Raw genomic sequence first — 15979 nt, forward strand, 5'->3', positions numbered from 1 at the left:
ATACAGGAGTCTGTTGTGTGTAAAGGGGCACATTAAAACTCTCTGTTGCTAACAGTCATTGAATAGGTGCCTGACTCGTACAAGAGGAACTTAAACAGTGAACTTTGGACATTATCTTTCAGCAGACAAAACCTGGAAGGAAACAACAACAACAAAAAGACCCATGTTCTTTTTCCCTCTTTGTCCTGAAAACTAGGGGAAAAATATCCCCACCTTCTGAATGTGTTGGAACTGTTCCCCTCCCCCATCAGGGCTAGGCCCTCCCTGGATCCCCCACCCCCAAATAAAATATGTCTGTAGGGAGCGGAGGAGTGAGTCACTCCCTGGCAGAGGGCCCCACAGCAAACATTTGGGAAGGTTCTTGCCTAACTTCCCAGAAGAAAAGGCTCAGGATTTAAAATGGTCCCATGGTCTGTGAGACTCAGCCCTGTCTGCTTCAGAAATGACTTAAAAAGTAATTTTGCTATCTCTGAAAACTCAAGTCTCAGACTTAAACGTTGGCCAGGACTTAGAGCTCTTTAGGTTTCTAAAAGTGGAGAGCCTGGTCTTTCCAGGTGGCATGTGGAGTGAGGAGGGAGTAGGGAAATGGGATTGAATCGTTTACAGAGTACCTACTGTGTGCTGAGCATGATTCTGGGGTCCTTAACTCTACCTGGGATCCCATTCTGGTTTTGGTTTTGTGCACAAGTAATCAGAATCATATAGAGATCAAACATGTCCTTGGGACAGCCCAGAGAGGGTGGCAGCCAGAACCTGAGCCATCTGCCTGCCTTCGAGGTCCTTCCTCCTTCCATTGGGCTTGGGACTTGATGTTTACTTGCTAATGTGTACAGACAGCCTGGACACTGAGGATACCAACACTCCTGTACTTATTAGGCCTCACCATAAGTCAGAGGCTATTGTCTCTGTTATACAGACGAGAAAACTGACACTATGAGAGATGGACAGGCTGGCATAGTTTTGGGAAAGTAGCACTATGACTGGTGGCCCCCATTATTGAGGATATACCCTATGCTGGGCTTGGTGCACAAAAATTTGAAGTCATTTCCTGCCATCTATGCTCACCAATACTGTAAGATGAGATCTGTCATGGTGCCCATTCTATAGATGAAGAAACTGGGACACAGAGAGACTACAGAGTATGCAGCAGACCAAGAATTTGAACCCAGGCTTGTCTGGACAGTCTGTAGTCTTCCCATGAACTCACAAAGTCAATATACAGGTAAGTTGATAAGCTGGTAAATGACTAAGTCAGGATTTAAACTCATATCTCTTATTCTAGGGCCAGCCTTCTTAACTTGAAGGCACACCGGCACCTTTATTGTGTTTTGCTCTTCTGGAATGTTGTAAAGCTAAGTGAGTTATGACAGGCCAGGTTCCACAGGGCCTACAGAGTTCCAGCATTCTAGCAGAGGTCTTTGCAAAGGCTACTTAGCCATCAGAATGAAGGGACTAGTCAAAAGGAGAGTAATATTTCCCTTCTCAGGCTGAACCAAAGAGGGAGGTGAGGGTGGAGGACTTGGTGAATCATTCAAGATTAGATAGCCAGGTATGGTAGTTCACATAGTCCCCACACTTTGGCTGAGGCAGGAGGATTGCTTTGATTTCTAGGCCAGCCTCAAAATACATAGCAAGTACCAGGCTACCCAGGATTATTCAAGACTCCATCTAAATAAATGTATTACTAATTAAACAGTCTAGATACAGGTTGGTACCTCTAAGCCCTTGTTGGAGACAAAGCTGGTTTCTGCTCCAGGAAGAGCTCAGTTCTCTGACCTTGTGGGGAGCTGAAGAGTGAGCTACCTCAGGGCTTCACTCTCATTCTGAATATCTGACACGATCATTTTTACAAAGGCTCCTTGTCACCTATCATTCAGAGCTGAGTCTGCCAGTCCCTTCCTTATTCACTTCTGTTTCTGGTGTTTGAAAGGAGGGATATATGTAAGGACCTGTGTGGTCTGGGCTATGCCTGCCCAGCTTTATGTCCTCCAGCAGTAAGAGTTATCTCTCCCCCTTCTAAAAGTGTCTGCAAACTGATAAGCAGTTGCAAAGTGCTTTGCAATGTGATGCCTTAATGTAAGGTGTGAAATAATAGATCTTATGGGAAGGCTTAACATCGGTTCCAGCATTGATAGACTTCTCTCCATCTGGCCTGTGATTTGCAGAAGTAAAAAATAGGCCTTGCTTGTATGTTTTTATTTAATTTAGTTTTTGCTGATGTCATTATAGGCAGCATAATGCACTTACCTTTTTGCTTGTCCTTTGGACTCTGGCCTCTGAGAAGCAGGGAGATTGTGGAACAAGGTGTCATTTATGATGGTTTAGGTATCTGTAAAGGGTTTGAAGTTTTTGAGCAGGCAGTGGATTATCTACTCTGTTCTCAGTTCTGTCACCCTGGTAATAACAATGTCATCTTCATTCTTTCCTCTTTCTTTCTTTCTTTTTTTCTCTCTCTTTCTTCTTTCTTTTTTTGAGATAGGGTTTCTCTGTGTAGCTCTTGCTGTCCTGGAACCGGCTTTGTAGACCAGTCTGGCTTTGAATTTAGAGATCCACCTGCCTCTGCCTCCCAAGTGCTGGGATTAAAGGTGTCAGCCACCACTACCTGACTTTTTTGTTTTGTTTTGAAAATGTTAGTAGAACACCCCACCTCACATACTCCCACTCCTAACAGCAACTTTTCCTGTTCTTGTCTGAATTTGGTGATATACACACAATCCATCTTCAAGCCAAACCTGTAGACTTCTCAGATCCAAGGTCCAGAAAGAAGTAGAATTGGGGCACATCTTTTGTGACATTAATCTTGGGAACTTGAACTTGAGAGTATGACCTGGAATTTTGACAACTGTCACTCTTAACAGGACTTGCTGTGTGAATACAGAACCACATATACAGGGCACACTTGTCTCTAATTCTTCACCCCCTCTTCACACACAGGTGACTTCTCATGTGGTCTGGCAACTGCAGAGCTGATCTCCTAGACAGGCTTCTTGAACTATGCTAGGCCAAATCACAACATCCCCAAATCTCTTAGTCCCACCCCTGGAGCTAGGCCCTGAGGGAGCTGTGAGATTGCAGGTGGGGCCACTGGGTATGAAATGCATTCAGTTCCAAAGTCTTTACCCACAAGGAGCTGTTCTTTCTCTCTTAGACTTCTGTGTTGGTGACCTCATAGAAAAGAAAAAGGGGGCTTTGTGTAGGAATTCCATGAGTGTGAAGGAATGCCAACTGAGAAGGGGGTGGGTAGTTGCTGTGGGAAGCCTGAGGTGCCTGCCTTTCCCCCAAATTGTTTAACCCTCACACTTCAAAATCAGGGTGGCCCCGGAGAAAGAGATTCTTTTTGTTTGGTTGGTTTTTTGTTTGCTTGTTTGGTTGGTTTTCAAGACAGGGTTTCTCTGTGCAGCCCTGGCTGTCCTGGAACTCATTCTGTAGACCCGGCTGACTTTGAACCCATACATATTCACTGGCCTCTGCAGGGATTAAAGATGTGTGTCACCACAATCTACTGAGTAACCCTGTGGTTGGAGAAGCTACAGGGATGCTGCCTCTCAGACTGTACTCTTAGCACGGTGGCAGAAAGAGTTGGAATTGTTCAGGATCCTTTATCAAACATCTGTCCTTCAGCCCCTTAAGCTGGGGATTTCTGGGAAAGAATCTGCAAGGGGACATGGCTACTTTCTAGCGACCTGTTTCAGTGAGGAATCCAGTGGCTCACAGTGCCAAGGAGAGCAGCTCACCAGAGCACAGAGTAGAGATGACCACTGGAGGCTACTTAGGGATTGGTAGCTGTCCATTTTACAGAACAGAAACTGAGGCCCTGAAAGGGTAAGATACTCATAATCAAATTAAGAATGTGAGCCTTGGGGCTGGGTAGATGAGGGGATAGTAGTTAACAGCTCTTCTAGAGAACTTGGGTTCCATTCCCAGCACCCACACGGCAGCTTATAACCACCTATAAATCTAGTTTCAGGATATCAGATACCTCCCTCTTCTGGTGCCTCTAAAGGCACCAGGCATGGACATAGGTGCAGACATACATGCATGCAAAACAATCAAACACATAAAAACAAAGAATTTGCTGGGCATAGTAAACAGCAGCAGTTTGGCAAGAGGCTGGATTTCAGTGCTAGAGTGGCCCCCATGCTATCTCAAGAAAAGGGTTGGAAATCCGTGCTTGCTCACCACAAGGCAAAACAGTGAGCCCCCTCAGTTGGGTATGAAGTTGGAAAGCCCCTGAAGATCCATGAGCTATGTCAGGTAAGGTGTTATGAATTGCAGTTTGTTAATTATTGATATAGTGTGCCCTGGCAGAGAGCTGTGCTGACATGAATGGCTGTCATAGACCTCAGCAGGACCAGAATCCTCATTGAGGACTCAGCACTGAGGGCCACTGGACCTGAGGGAGACCACATGTATTATGGGAATCTTCCTGGGCCATTTGAGGCTTTGTGAGATTAGCTCTGTCTGAAGGACAGAAAAAAAGCCTGACTTCTACCTTGGCTGTCCCTTCTCAGTCAGCTTTTGAGGACATTTGTCCAGTTCCTTACACCTGAAGCCTACCAGGCTTGTGAGGGGAAGTGAGGACACATGCTTGTGGAAAGCCATTCCCCTACAGAGGTCCCTGGTCTAGGCTTCACTCAGCCCCAGTCTCCCCTGCTTTGTCTATCAAGTGGGCTGTGTGCATCAGGCAGTGGCCCCCACTTCTCACACACAGACTGACTTTAGGATATGGATGTTGAAAAGAAAGGAGCCTGGGAAGAGCCATCCCCGAAATGCCACTGAGGATGGGTGTGAGCACAAAGGGAAGGGACAAGTTCCCTGCCTTCTTGTCACCTGTGTGCACAAGAAAGCTTTGCCCTGGACTCACTGTTAGGGAAAGGAACTTGTAGATACTGTTGAAACCAGACACCTGCTCAGGCCAGAGAGCAAAGGTCTGGGAGGAGGGAGAATGAGGCCTAAGGGCTTGATGAGTGCCAGGCTTCCTTTTGAGATGATAAAATGTTTTGAACTTAGGTAGCAACAGTGGATATGCAACATTATGGATGTACCAGATGCCACTTTAGAATTGTTAATTTGGGTATAGATCAATGATAGAGCACTTAGTTAGCATTTGTGAAACCCCAAGTTGGATCCCCAGTACCACATGCACCCACAAAGGAAAACAAAACTAGAAGAGATTCTGTTGCTTGACACAAAAAGCACCTTCTCCTGCCCCATTTATAGATAGGAACAATGAAGTGCAGAGGGCATGCCCATCCTGAGATCCTACATAGCTATCTCATGGTTTCAACCATACTACTTTTGACACTTTCAAGCCATGCATCATGGCTTCTGGGCCCAAGCTTGGGGTTAAAACAGATCGCTTACAGTCTGGAACAGGCTGAGTATACTTCGGTTTCAGAACTAGAGATTCTTGTGTTGGCTAGCATATGGCACACCCATGTGCTCATTCAAGAAAAACAATCCCACAGTATAGTGGTTAAGGGCACTTGCTCTTGAAGAGGACCCAGGTTCAGTTCTCAGCACACATATGAGGCAGCTCACAGTTGCCTATAACTCTAGTTCCAGTGCCTTCATCTGGCCTCTTTGGGCACCTGAGTATACATAGTGCACATACAGACAAGCAGGCACATGCATACATGTATATACATATAAAAATACATTTAAATGTATTTTGAGGTAAGATCTAAATGGATAGCACTGGCTGTCCTGAAACTCACTTTGTAGACTAGGCTGGCTTCAAACTCACAGAGATTTTCCTGCTTTTGCCTTCTGAGTGCTAGATTTAAAGGTGTGTGTCACTTACTGTGTCTGGCAAATTACAAAATAATAATAATGATGAATGATTTATCTATTTTTATTTTATGTACATTGGTGTTTTGCCTGCATGTATGTATTTAGGAGAGTGTTGAATCCCCTGGAACTGGAGTTATAGGTAGGTGTGAGCTGCCATGTGGGTGCTAAGAATTGAACCCAGATCCTCTGGAAGAACAGCCAGTGTTCTTAACCAACAAGACATCTCTCCAGCTCCATGTTTCAGATTTTAGAATGAACTGAATTTGGGAATATTGGATAGACCCTAAACCTGAAAACCTGAAATGCCCTCAAATCTGAAATGTTTGAGCACTATGTCACCACACTGGTGCACAGAAATATTCTGATAATTGTGCTCTTACAGTGTCCTGGTCTCTGAGGACACAGCTGAGGCCACACACCAAGTCTTGCCCTAGAGAATGACATTCCCATCTGGAAGAAATAGACAGCTGATACCCTATGCCCTCAGCACAGGACAATGGCACATGCTGTTTCTTACAGCTGCTTGGAAAGCCAAAATTAGGTACCCTCTTCCAGCCCACACAGTAGGCACTTCCAGAGGGCAGCAACTGTCCCCTGACTGTGTAGATTTTACCCTCTCCTGTGGTTCTCCTCACAGCACTGGTGTTGACAGTAAAGAACCAGCTACCCTGGGCTCTGGCTGTTTCTTCATCCCTGATGTGGATATATTGGTACCACACCATAGAACTGTTGGATGAAGTTAAATTACTGAGTGTAAAAGTTGGACTAGGGCATGACACACAGCAGACCGCTGGCACAGGGAAACCTCTGACAGGATGGAGACTGGAGGAAGTTCCTCATTTCATGTTTTCCTAGGTCTGCCTGCTGCTCTGGAAACTATCCATGGCCCCTGAGGTTCACTTGCCCTCACCATGGCCCTTTGAGGCCTCAACAGAACCTCATATTCCCTGCCACACTGCTACTCACTCTCCCAATTCCTCCTGCCTCCCCAGAGAGTGAGGCCCATCAGATCCCTCCTGCAGAACATTCAGACTCCTACACAGTTCTGAGCCTCAGCAGTGAGGACTAAAGGAGTGCTGCCCCCAAAGAGGGGATGTAGGGGCCTCTGAGCAAGCCCTACCCAAGGCCTCTTTTTAAAACAATTGGAGGGGGGAGGGCTGGAGAGATGGCTCTATGTGACTCTAGTTCCAGGGGAATCTGATTCCCTGTTCTGACTTTTATTGATACCAGGTATGCCATTGGTGCACATTCATGCAAGAAAAAAAAAAAATCCATACACCCAACAAATGAATAAGTAAAATCTGAAACTTTCATGTTCCCAAGCATTTCAGAGAAGAGATACTCAACCTACAGGAACAGCTTGAATTATAGGTTCCTTCCTGTGGTCCTTTGCTAAATATAAGGAGGGGTTGGGGTGCATGTACCTCAAAGTTGCCTTTCAATTTTGTTAGGGATGCCAAAGATTGAACCTAGGTTTCCTTATATGCCACGAAAGCTACACCTCCCCTCCCCTAACCTTAAACTGTGTTTTCTGTCAAATACTGTTGTTGTTTGGAGGAAGTGTCCTTTGTAGGTGGCTTTGAGAAGAGAATGGTGTTTACCTCTCCTGAGCAAGTTCTAGAGTTGCCTCCCACCCCCACCCCTTAACCCTACACCCCACCCCAAGTGGGCATGATTCTGAACCAACCCAGAAAGTGAAGAGCCTGGCCTTGTAAGAGGAAGCAAATCTCTTGTTCATTTGACCTTGGCAGGTATCTACACGGTAGCGCCCCTGAAGACCACATGGGAGCAGACAGCAGATGCAGGGAGCCTACCCAAGGGCTTTCTGGGCTTGCCCAGGTCCCTGAACCAGGTTACTCAGGCCCTTAAGCATGCACACACTTGCTGGCTGTGACTCAAGAGTACTTTTGCTGCTTTGTTCCTCTTCTGCAGGAATCTCAGTGGTCTTTGTGTTTGCTCTCAATGCCAGCCTCTCAGCTAGTCCACGAGAACATGAAGACTGAACTTCTGTCTGTGCACAGTCAGGGAACAAGGTGGGGATTGTGGCTCTTGGAGACAGCCTGTGGATGACAACATGACACATGATTTTCTATGAGGGATGTGGGCAGTGGGGTTCTGTGCTGCCTTTAGGTCTCCCAACAGGCAGGTTCATGGTGCTGTTCAGCCAGGCTGGAGCTGGCCATGTAGGCAAATAAAGGGATCAGACACAGACCTCTGCCCCTCTTCCTGGGGAATGTGCAGAGGAAGCACCTGTACCTTAGGCTGACAGCTATCCTTTATACATACTTTTCTTGTGTCCTACGTGCTCAGACTTTGATATCTGCGTACGATGACCCCACTTTCCTGGTCTCTAAGGATAGTAATATTTTAGAGTTGGCCAGGGACAGGAGAGACAGTCCTTAAAAAAGCATTCTGCCCCTAGCAGGTGAGTTCCTGGATACTCTGATGACTTATGGGACAGTGTCTTTGAAATCGCACACTGCTGAAAATTTCTGCACATATGGCCACTGTGATGTGCTAATGTTAGCAATTGAGATACTTAATTACATAAGGAAAAAACCCTTTTCCTACTCATAAGGGGTTACTGGAGAGGCTATATGTCTTAGACCTGAGGATCCTGCCCAGTATAAATCAGACTGGCAGATGGGGTATCATTATTGTGTATGAATTTATTACCTAATAAGTATGTTTAATCTGGTCACAATTTTACCTGGGAATTTCTTCAATTGCTATTATTGGCTCAGCTCTGCTTTATGCCTGACCTGATACTGACTGGGACTTAGGGCCAGAAGGAAACAGGATTATAATGGCCCTGGATCTTTACTATGTGCCAGCCACCCAGGTGGTACTGTGGGTGGTGGGTGAATCTGTTCATTTCTGGTGGGTACTGTGAGAGAAGCACACATCCTACTGTGTGCACATCCTTAGAGATGCAGGCATGTAGACCATCCATTCAGCATGCACTGGTTTGATGAATTCTTTGGGGCCTGGCTCTGTTCTTGCTATGATCAACCAAGTCACCCACTGTTCCCAGGCTACGTGATGACATCTCCTGAATGAATCAGAGACAATCCAGATGCCCCAGGAACTGACGTGAGAACAAGGCATCCTGTCACACATCAAGTCTTAGTTCAGCATCTTGCCACCACTCAGCATTTTGAGACAGAATGTGAGATCTCGTGGTTGGCTAAATACATAAATATTTTATGTCTCGATATTCTGAAAACGAAGCCCAAATGCACAGAACTGCTGCACATCAGTGCTGCTGATCATATGTTATAATAATCTGATGACATGTTGTTTAAATATTTATGGATGGATGCGACATAACAATGGGGGAAGAGGGGCGTTTGGGAGCAGAGTCATGGCAGATGCTAGAAAGAAGTGTGCATATTCTCTCCATTCTGAGATGTGTCAAGAGACACTGGGATATGGGGCAGTAGCAGTGGCTGACATTTATTGGTCTTTTTCTGCGTGCTGTACTTGTCAGCGACTTTATTTCATCATCACAGCACCCCTGGGAGGATGAGATGATTAATAATGTCAAGTTACAGATGGGAAACTGAGGCTCAGGGCAGACATGCAGCTAGTAAACAGCCAAGGTTGGCCTGATGCTACACTGTAAGCTCTTGCCACTGTGCCATTCATCCATGTGGGTGATGGGTCACACCAGAAAGACCCATGCCTGCCCCATACACTGCTCTGGAGGACCCCTCGCTACATGCTTGTTGGACTTTCCAAGTCACAAGAAAGGATGGCTATGTGTGTAAAGTGACAAGCGGGAATGGAAACCATGAACATCCAATCAAAGATGGGCTGCCATAGTTGGACATGTGTGCCCAGTATACACATCCTCAGATGTACTTCATTCTTAGTTCTGCAGTCATTGCAGGAGCTTGCTGCAGATGGTATCTCCTGGGGTCCTTGGTACCTGGCCCTTGCTGTGACCTTTCATCTTTGCTTCGGGCCAGTAAGTAAAGTTACCAGGTTCTCACTTTTCTCTTCACCTCCTAGGGCCAGCTTTGTCATCCCCGTCTTCCAGGAGCCTCCTGAACAGGCCAGCCAGTGAGATCATTCCCTGGTGACATCTGTTGGACATTCTCATGAGCATCCTGTCCTGAGTTAATTTGTTCTCTTAACCACTGTCCAGGAAGCTCCCTGAGAGCACAGGCCTCAAGGTTGTCACCTTAGCACAGGGCACATAAACAGTAAACTAAAGTTTAACAAATAAGCATCTTCTAGGGGTGACCAGCTAGACCCAGTGGTGCCTTTTACTTCTTCCAGGACTCTGGGGTTTCCCAAAGCTCCCAGAACCAGAAGGAGAATGTCATTGTCATGTAAAGAGAGGGTGAGGGCAGCTGTGCATTTTGTGAGGCCCAGGATAAAATTGAAATGCAGACCTCTTTGTTAAAAACTCAGCAAGGAGGGAGGGGCTGGAATGTGACTGGGTTGGCAGAGTGTTTGTCTAGCATGCACTAGGTTCTGTCCTTAGGTGATACATGTCTGTAGTTGCTGTATTTGGGGGTGGGGGAGGCAGGAGGATCAGAATTTCAGGGTCATCACTGGCTAACCTAGGCAGGTTGGGGGCAGACTAAGATTCATGAGGACCTGTTTCAAGCCCATCCCTAACCCTAAAAAAGCAACAAGAATCAGAAAACTGACTTTTCCTTTCTTTTGTATTTACTCTCCCTGCCTGTCATGATTTTTATGTAGTGTTTACTTCTTGGGTGCAGGGACTCTCAGGCTGAGTGCAGACCCTCAGAAGATCCCCGCCCTTTCATCCATGTGGGGTCTGCCTGACTTCCACTCTGCATGGGTGAGGGCAACACTGGGCACTTGTCCTGGCATGGCAGAACCAACATGTACTGAAGGTCCAAAAGCCCACACCCGCTCCAGGGTTCTCCCAGATGTCAATGATAGCAGCAATGCCAACAGTGGCTCCCTGAAGGGTTGATTACCATGCTAGTTCCACTTTCATCAGATGTCAGAACAAGTTGGTTCTCCAGAGTGCGGTTGTGGAGGCCAGATCATTTAGAGGAAATGATCTCTGTATGCAGACCACTGATCCCCTGGAGTGACCACTACCACTCAGCTAGCAACTCTCTCTCCTCTGGGTCTCTTTTACCAGATACACCATAGAAGAGCCAACCTATCACACTGTGGCTGGATGTAATTGCACCCACAAATCCATTCTGCCAGCCTTCCTGTCCTTGAGTGACAAGAATTATCCCTCAAGCAACCACATTTTTGACTCACTCACCCAGGAAGAGAGATTCTATGCCTCCGCTAACATAGACATGTTCCTATCCCTGCAGTCAAGGGAGCTGAGACCAGGCAATGGAGGGAACAGAAGTCTGGCATCTTGGTTGTATGTGTTTATGTGTTCTCTCTGGAGGAGAGAAATAAAGCTTCCTTAGTACCAACTATGCAAAAGTGTGCTCGGGACCCAGCCAGGTGCTGTGTGTTTTGCCTTCATTGATTAACCCTCCTGATCATGCTATGCTGGCTTCTTCTTTCAGATTAGGACAACTGAGACTCAGTATCAGTAGGAAGCCTTGAGCCAGGACCTTATGCCCTCAGCATGAAGCCCACAGTTACTGCTGCACAGCCTTCATCACTGCAGTCTGCTTTGTGAGTGTAGGGAAGGGACACTGGCTAAATCTCAGTGCTACTGCTTCTCAGCTCCTGCCTCTGGCTCCTGGCAGGGAGCAGATCCCAGGGCCAACCTCCAGTTTCAGTCATGCAAGACTTGGCCCAATCTACAGGCATCTCTGCCCAGACAGGGAGGAGGTAGGCAGTTGGTTTGGACAAGGCTGATGCAAGCCATATGTCCCCACTTTGCCCACAGTAACTCCTGGGTTGTCACCTCTTCCCAGGGTACCTACATTTTCTTGTTTGTGAAGCCAGGGGTGATAAAGTTTCCAGTTTTTTGTTTTTTGTATTTAGTCCTCAGTTCCATGCCAGGTCGTGGGCAGGACTGTGACTGACTGTGTTGGCAGGCAGTGCAAAACAGCAATCAGATGACCGAGTTACCAACCCACTTGCTTGGGAAGAGCAGCACCAGTAGACTAGAGCTTGGTGCCACTTGTGATGCTCACATTGCCCTGGGACATGTGGGAGGTCACTCAGCCCCTCACCCCTACCCCATCTCTTTCCTCCCATTTAGTCATTCATTTATCTGAATGAGCAGTGCCCTGTTGCACTGTTCAAAGACACTCATGATCACAAGGACAAAGTCCCTACCTTCAAGGAGCTAGTCCCAGGGGCACTAGGGAAATTCTGAAAGGGAAATGTCCAAGGGAAAGATAGGAAAGATAGGCTGGCTGTGTTTAGGACTGATGGGATTCCCCAACCTGAAGGGTGGCAGGGGAGTGTTGGGTTTTTCTTACCTCCTGCCACAGGTTGTAATTGCTCATCTAAGGGCCACTGGCACTGGGATGGGCTGGCCAGGTAGTCACACTGGATCCTAGTTGTGACTTGATGAAGCAAGTGCTCCATTTTAAAGATAAGAAAGGGAAGCTGAGTGTAGCTGGGTCATTTGCTCAGTACCACACAGTAGGGCCCCAGCTGAAGCAAGATTTGAACCCAGGTGTTGGGCCCCAAGCCTTCCTTTCTAACCCCTGCACACCTATTCCAGTGGGTGGCAGAGGAGGTCCAGCTGTCTTGCAGGGTAATGGATACCTTGGGAACCTACGGTCAGAAAAAATAGGGGCAAGCCACTGGTAGGGAGAAGTGAACATCCCTCATGAGGCAGGATTACATTAGCACCTTGTTTCAAGGTTCTTGGGAGGATGGGGTTAACCTTGTGCTGGGATGAGGAGGCTGAAGCCCAAAGAGGTTCCACAGACTGCTGAGCATGCACGCAGCCCGGCCTGTTCTGGTCCTGTCTCACAGTGCCTTTGTACCAGCATTGCCTTCTACCTTCAGTTTCCATTTGGCAACTGAAGCCTGACAGACACCTCAGTGACTTGTTTCCAAACTGAGATGGTGGGTGTGTGGAGCAAGCTCTTTGCATAATTGTGGAAAAGGACATGTATACCACTGCAAAAAACTCCTTTGAGATGCTACCCACTGCTGGGGCAGGAGATGAATGATAGCATTCTGCATCGGTGTTTGTGATGGTGAGGGACCTGTGTCAGCCAGGGTACACCAGGGCTTTATGGCATCTTGAACAGACAAGCCTTTTAGAAGAAATCTTCTGAGCCAGCCCATCCCATCATTGGCAAATGAGCCAAAACAGCCAAGGAAGCTGTGTTGGGTATTCACAAAGTGGGGAGCTGGCGTTTAGACACACTTATTTAAAGTGGGAGTCAGGGAGATGAAAGACTAAGTGGCTTGTCGCCCCACTGCAACTTGGGATCCAAGTCTTTGGGGTTTGCTTACCATTTACAGGGTTCTATTGTTGTTGTTTATTTGTAAAATGAGGCTTCTGCTGGCAAAAGCAGGTTTTAGCGTGTGCAGTGGCGCTTTCAAGACCTAATAAGGCCCCAAAGGAGGGTGACTTTCAGCCTCTTGTCCATTCTCCTCCCCCAGCCCTCCATTCCATCTTGCCTCATATACTCTGGGCACAGGGTACCATTCATCTTGCTTCCCATTAACAGAATTACTGCCATCATTTCTGCAGGACAAGATGGACCCTGTGGAACTGCCTTGGGGACAGAGGCAGGATTGGCCTCCAAGCAGTTTTGCTTAGAGGGGGAATGAAAGAGAAAAAAGAGAGCAAGCATGGACAGAACTCCTACCCAGTGTAGACTCCCTGGGTGATGAGGAGGACTGTAGGCTTTAGTGAAGGGAACCATCTGGCCATGTACTCTTAGGGGCAGTGACAGGGCCTATGCTGATTTATGCACAGATGTGACCCTGCTGAGTGCAGAGGGAGGAAAGGACATCCAGTATTTATGGGGTGCGCCTACATCCTCTGCATGATATTGGCTACTTTGGGTAGGTCTTGGAGTATAGGAATCTTTGTGCCCATTTTCCACTGAACAGCAGTGGCCCAGAGTTACATAAGTGGAGGTTGGGATATGAACCTTGATTTATTTCAATTTAGGGATATTCTTCTTCGGGGCTTCAGAAAGTAGCAGAGAGAGACCTCGTCATCTGATTGTCATCAACATGACCCATCTCACCCTAATTCCTCTTGCAAGTAGTTGACATCTGGGGCTCACTGTTGTTTCACTCTTGAGTACTCTAGTCCATTTCAGACCTGAGAGGACTTTAGAATATGAGACCCTGGGAGTGAAGAAGAGACTAGAGAGCTCTATCTTTATCCTATGTGCCCATTTGCTACAGGAATAGCAATGATTGTCACACCTAGTACCAGTTCTGATAGGTTGAGGCTGCCTGATATAGCTAGCTGAGGTGGCTTTGGAGACGGGTTGATTAGTAATATCTGCTGTGTTCATTGAAAGAAAGAGCGTACTACTCACCCTGGGCTCTGACCTTTGGGGCACCATTGCTCTTGGTCATACTGTGTGTCAACACAGTTAACTCCAGGAAAGAGGATGAGCTAAGAACACAGTGGGGAATCTATGGGTACTAGAAGAAAGGATTGATGAAGGCTTCACAGTCCCTGAGAGAGCTATCAAGTGGAATTCTTTTAGGGTAAATGTTTGTAAAAGCATTTTAAGCTCCTAGGGGTGAGGTTTAAGTGCCTGAAAATTCACCCAGTTCTGTCTCTGAGTGCCACTTTCAAACATCTTTAGCTTTCAGTCTTGGTTCCCTCATCTTTGAAGCTCATTCTCTACTCATAGAGCCATGGAGATGGAGGGCATGGAGCTCAAACCAATCAGTGACAGATGGCATTTAGATTCAGGCCCTGGCCCCATGCACTTGCCTTGTGCTGAACTCTAGGTTCCCCTGTTGGTCTCAGGTGTCGCTTGTTTTCTGACTCCAGAATTTGGCTCTGACCTGGACTGAGCAGGACTGAATCCTGCACTCTTCCCCTTTGTGCAACCTCCAAGGCCCAAGGATGGTTTTCTTCTGGACTAGGGGCTCCTCTAGGCCTAGGATGAGTCCACTATCTATGTGATCCCAAACCCTAGCCTGGTCCAGCCTTCCAGACAGTCCCCAGGAGAAGTAGCTGTGCATCCCAGGCCTGTTTTCCAGGGGAGCAACTAAGCTGTAGAGGCTTGAGTTCAAAACCTCCTGAAGGGCAGACAGCCCAGCTGGGTAGACTGAGCCTGGCTCTGTTGCAGACATACTGTACCTCAGATGTCTCCTACACTTACTGTGCATTTGTTTGTTTCTTGAGACAGGATCTTGCTATGTAGCCTAGCTGGCCTAGAATGTTTTGTCTCCAACTGTGGAGTGCCACTACTGTGCCCAGATATACAGGGGATTCTGTTTGTCTGGTTTTGAGACAGGTTCTTACTATGTAGCTTTGACGGCCTGGAACTCACTTTGTGGAGCAGATTGGCCTTGAACTCACACATCTGCTGCAAGGAAATTCTTTAGAGAATAGAATTGGGTTCTACCTGTAGTGGTAGGGCATTGGAAGGGTGTGGAGCCAAGGAATGGTCTGTGGCAACTGGGGGGCAGGGCACTGCAGATGTTAGGGTGGCAGGGACAGGTGGAGGACAGAGCTGGCTGGAGGGAGGGGTGAGTTGGGAACCCTGTGTGGGAACCCATGCCTCTCTGTAGTTTATTTGCCCCAGGTCTTAGGAGAGTTTCCTGCCCAAAGGCATGGAGCAAGTGAAGGAAGGACGGTGTACTGTCATCTCATGACTCTCTTTGGATTTGGGTGAGTCAGGTGTCCACAGTAGTCACAGTAGAAATCACAGAGTGATACAAATCCCAATGGCAAGTTGAAGGGACTGTGTCCAGAGGGGCCTCCATCTGACATTTGCTCCATAGTTTCCAACTCTCTCAGCAGTGTGTGTGTGTGTGTGTGTGTGTGTGTGTGTGTGTGTGTGTGTGTGTGTGTGTCTGTGTCTGTGTCTGTGTTTCTGTTTCTGTGTGTGCTTGCTCATGGGTATTAGATATATTTAAACTACAACAGCTCCTGTCACTACTGGTTGGTTCTCATCTCTTATTATTATTATTTAGTTAGGTGTTGTTTGTGTGGGATAAGGTTTTGCTATGTGGTTCAGGTTGATACTCTGTAACCCTGACTGACCTTGAATTCACAGTTGTTTATTTCATGGTGTTTGGGTGTGGGGTGTAGGGCATGCTATAGCACTTGTGT

General features: G+C 47.1%; 1 protein-coding gene across 3 annotated transcripts in view; it reads left to right on the top strand.

Annotated features, from left to right (window-relative positions):
• The first annotated feature begins 1078 nt into the window (after positions 1–1078).
• The window catches only part of Nek6 (NIMA related kinase 6), a 71343-nt gene continuing 56442 nt past the window's right edge, over positions 1079–15979 (top strand). For all 3 annotated transcript variants that reach the window (XM_051185383.1, XM_051185384.1, XM_051185385.1), the window contains exon 1: positions 1079–1222. In XM_051185383.1, the coding sequence (XP_051041340.1) occupies positions 1108–1222 (115 nt within the window). In that variant the 5' untranslated portion in view covers positions 1079–1107. The remainder of the gene's footprint in view (positions 1223–15979) is intronic.

The sequence above is a fragment of the Phodopus roborovskii genome, unplaced genomic scaffold (assembly GCF_943737965.1).
Source record: "Phodopus roborovskii unplaced genomic scaffold, PHOROB, whole genome shotgun sequence".
In the NCBI taxonomy this organism is placed as follows: Eukaryota; Metazoa; Chordata; class Mammalia; order Rodentia; family Cricetidae; genus Phodopus; species Phodopus roborovskii.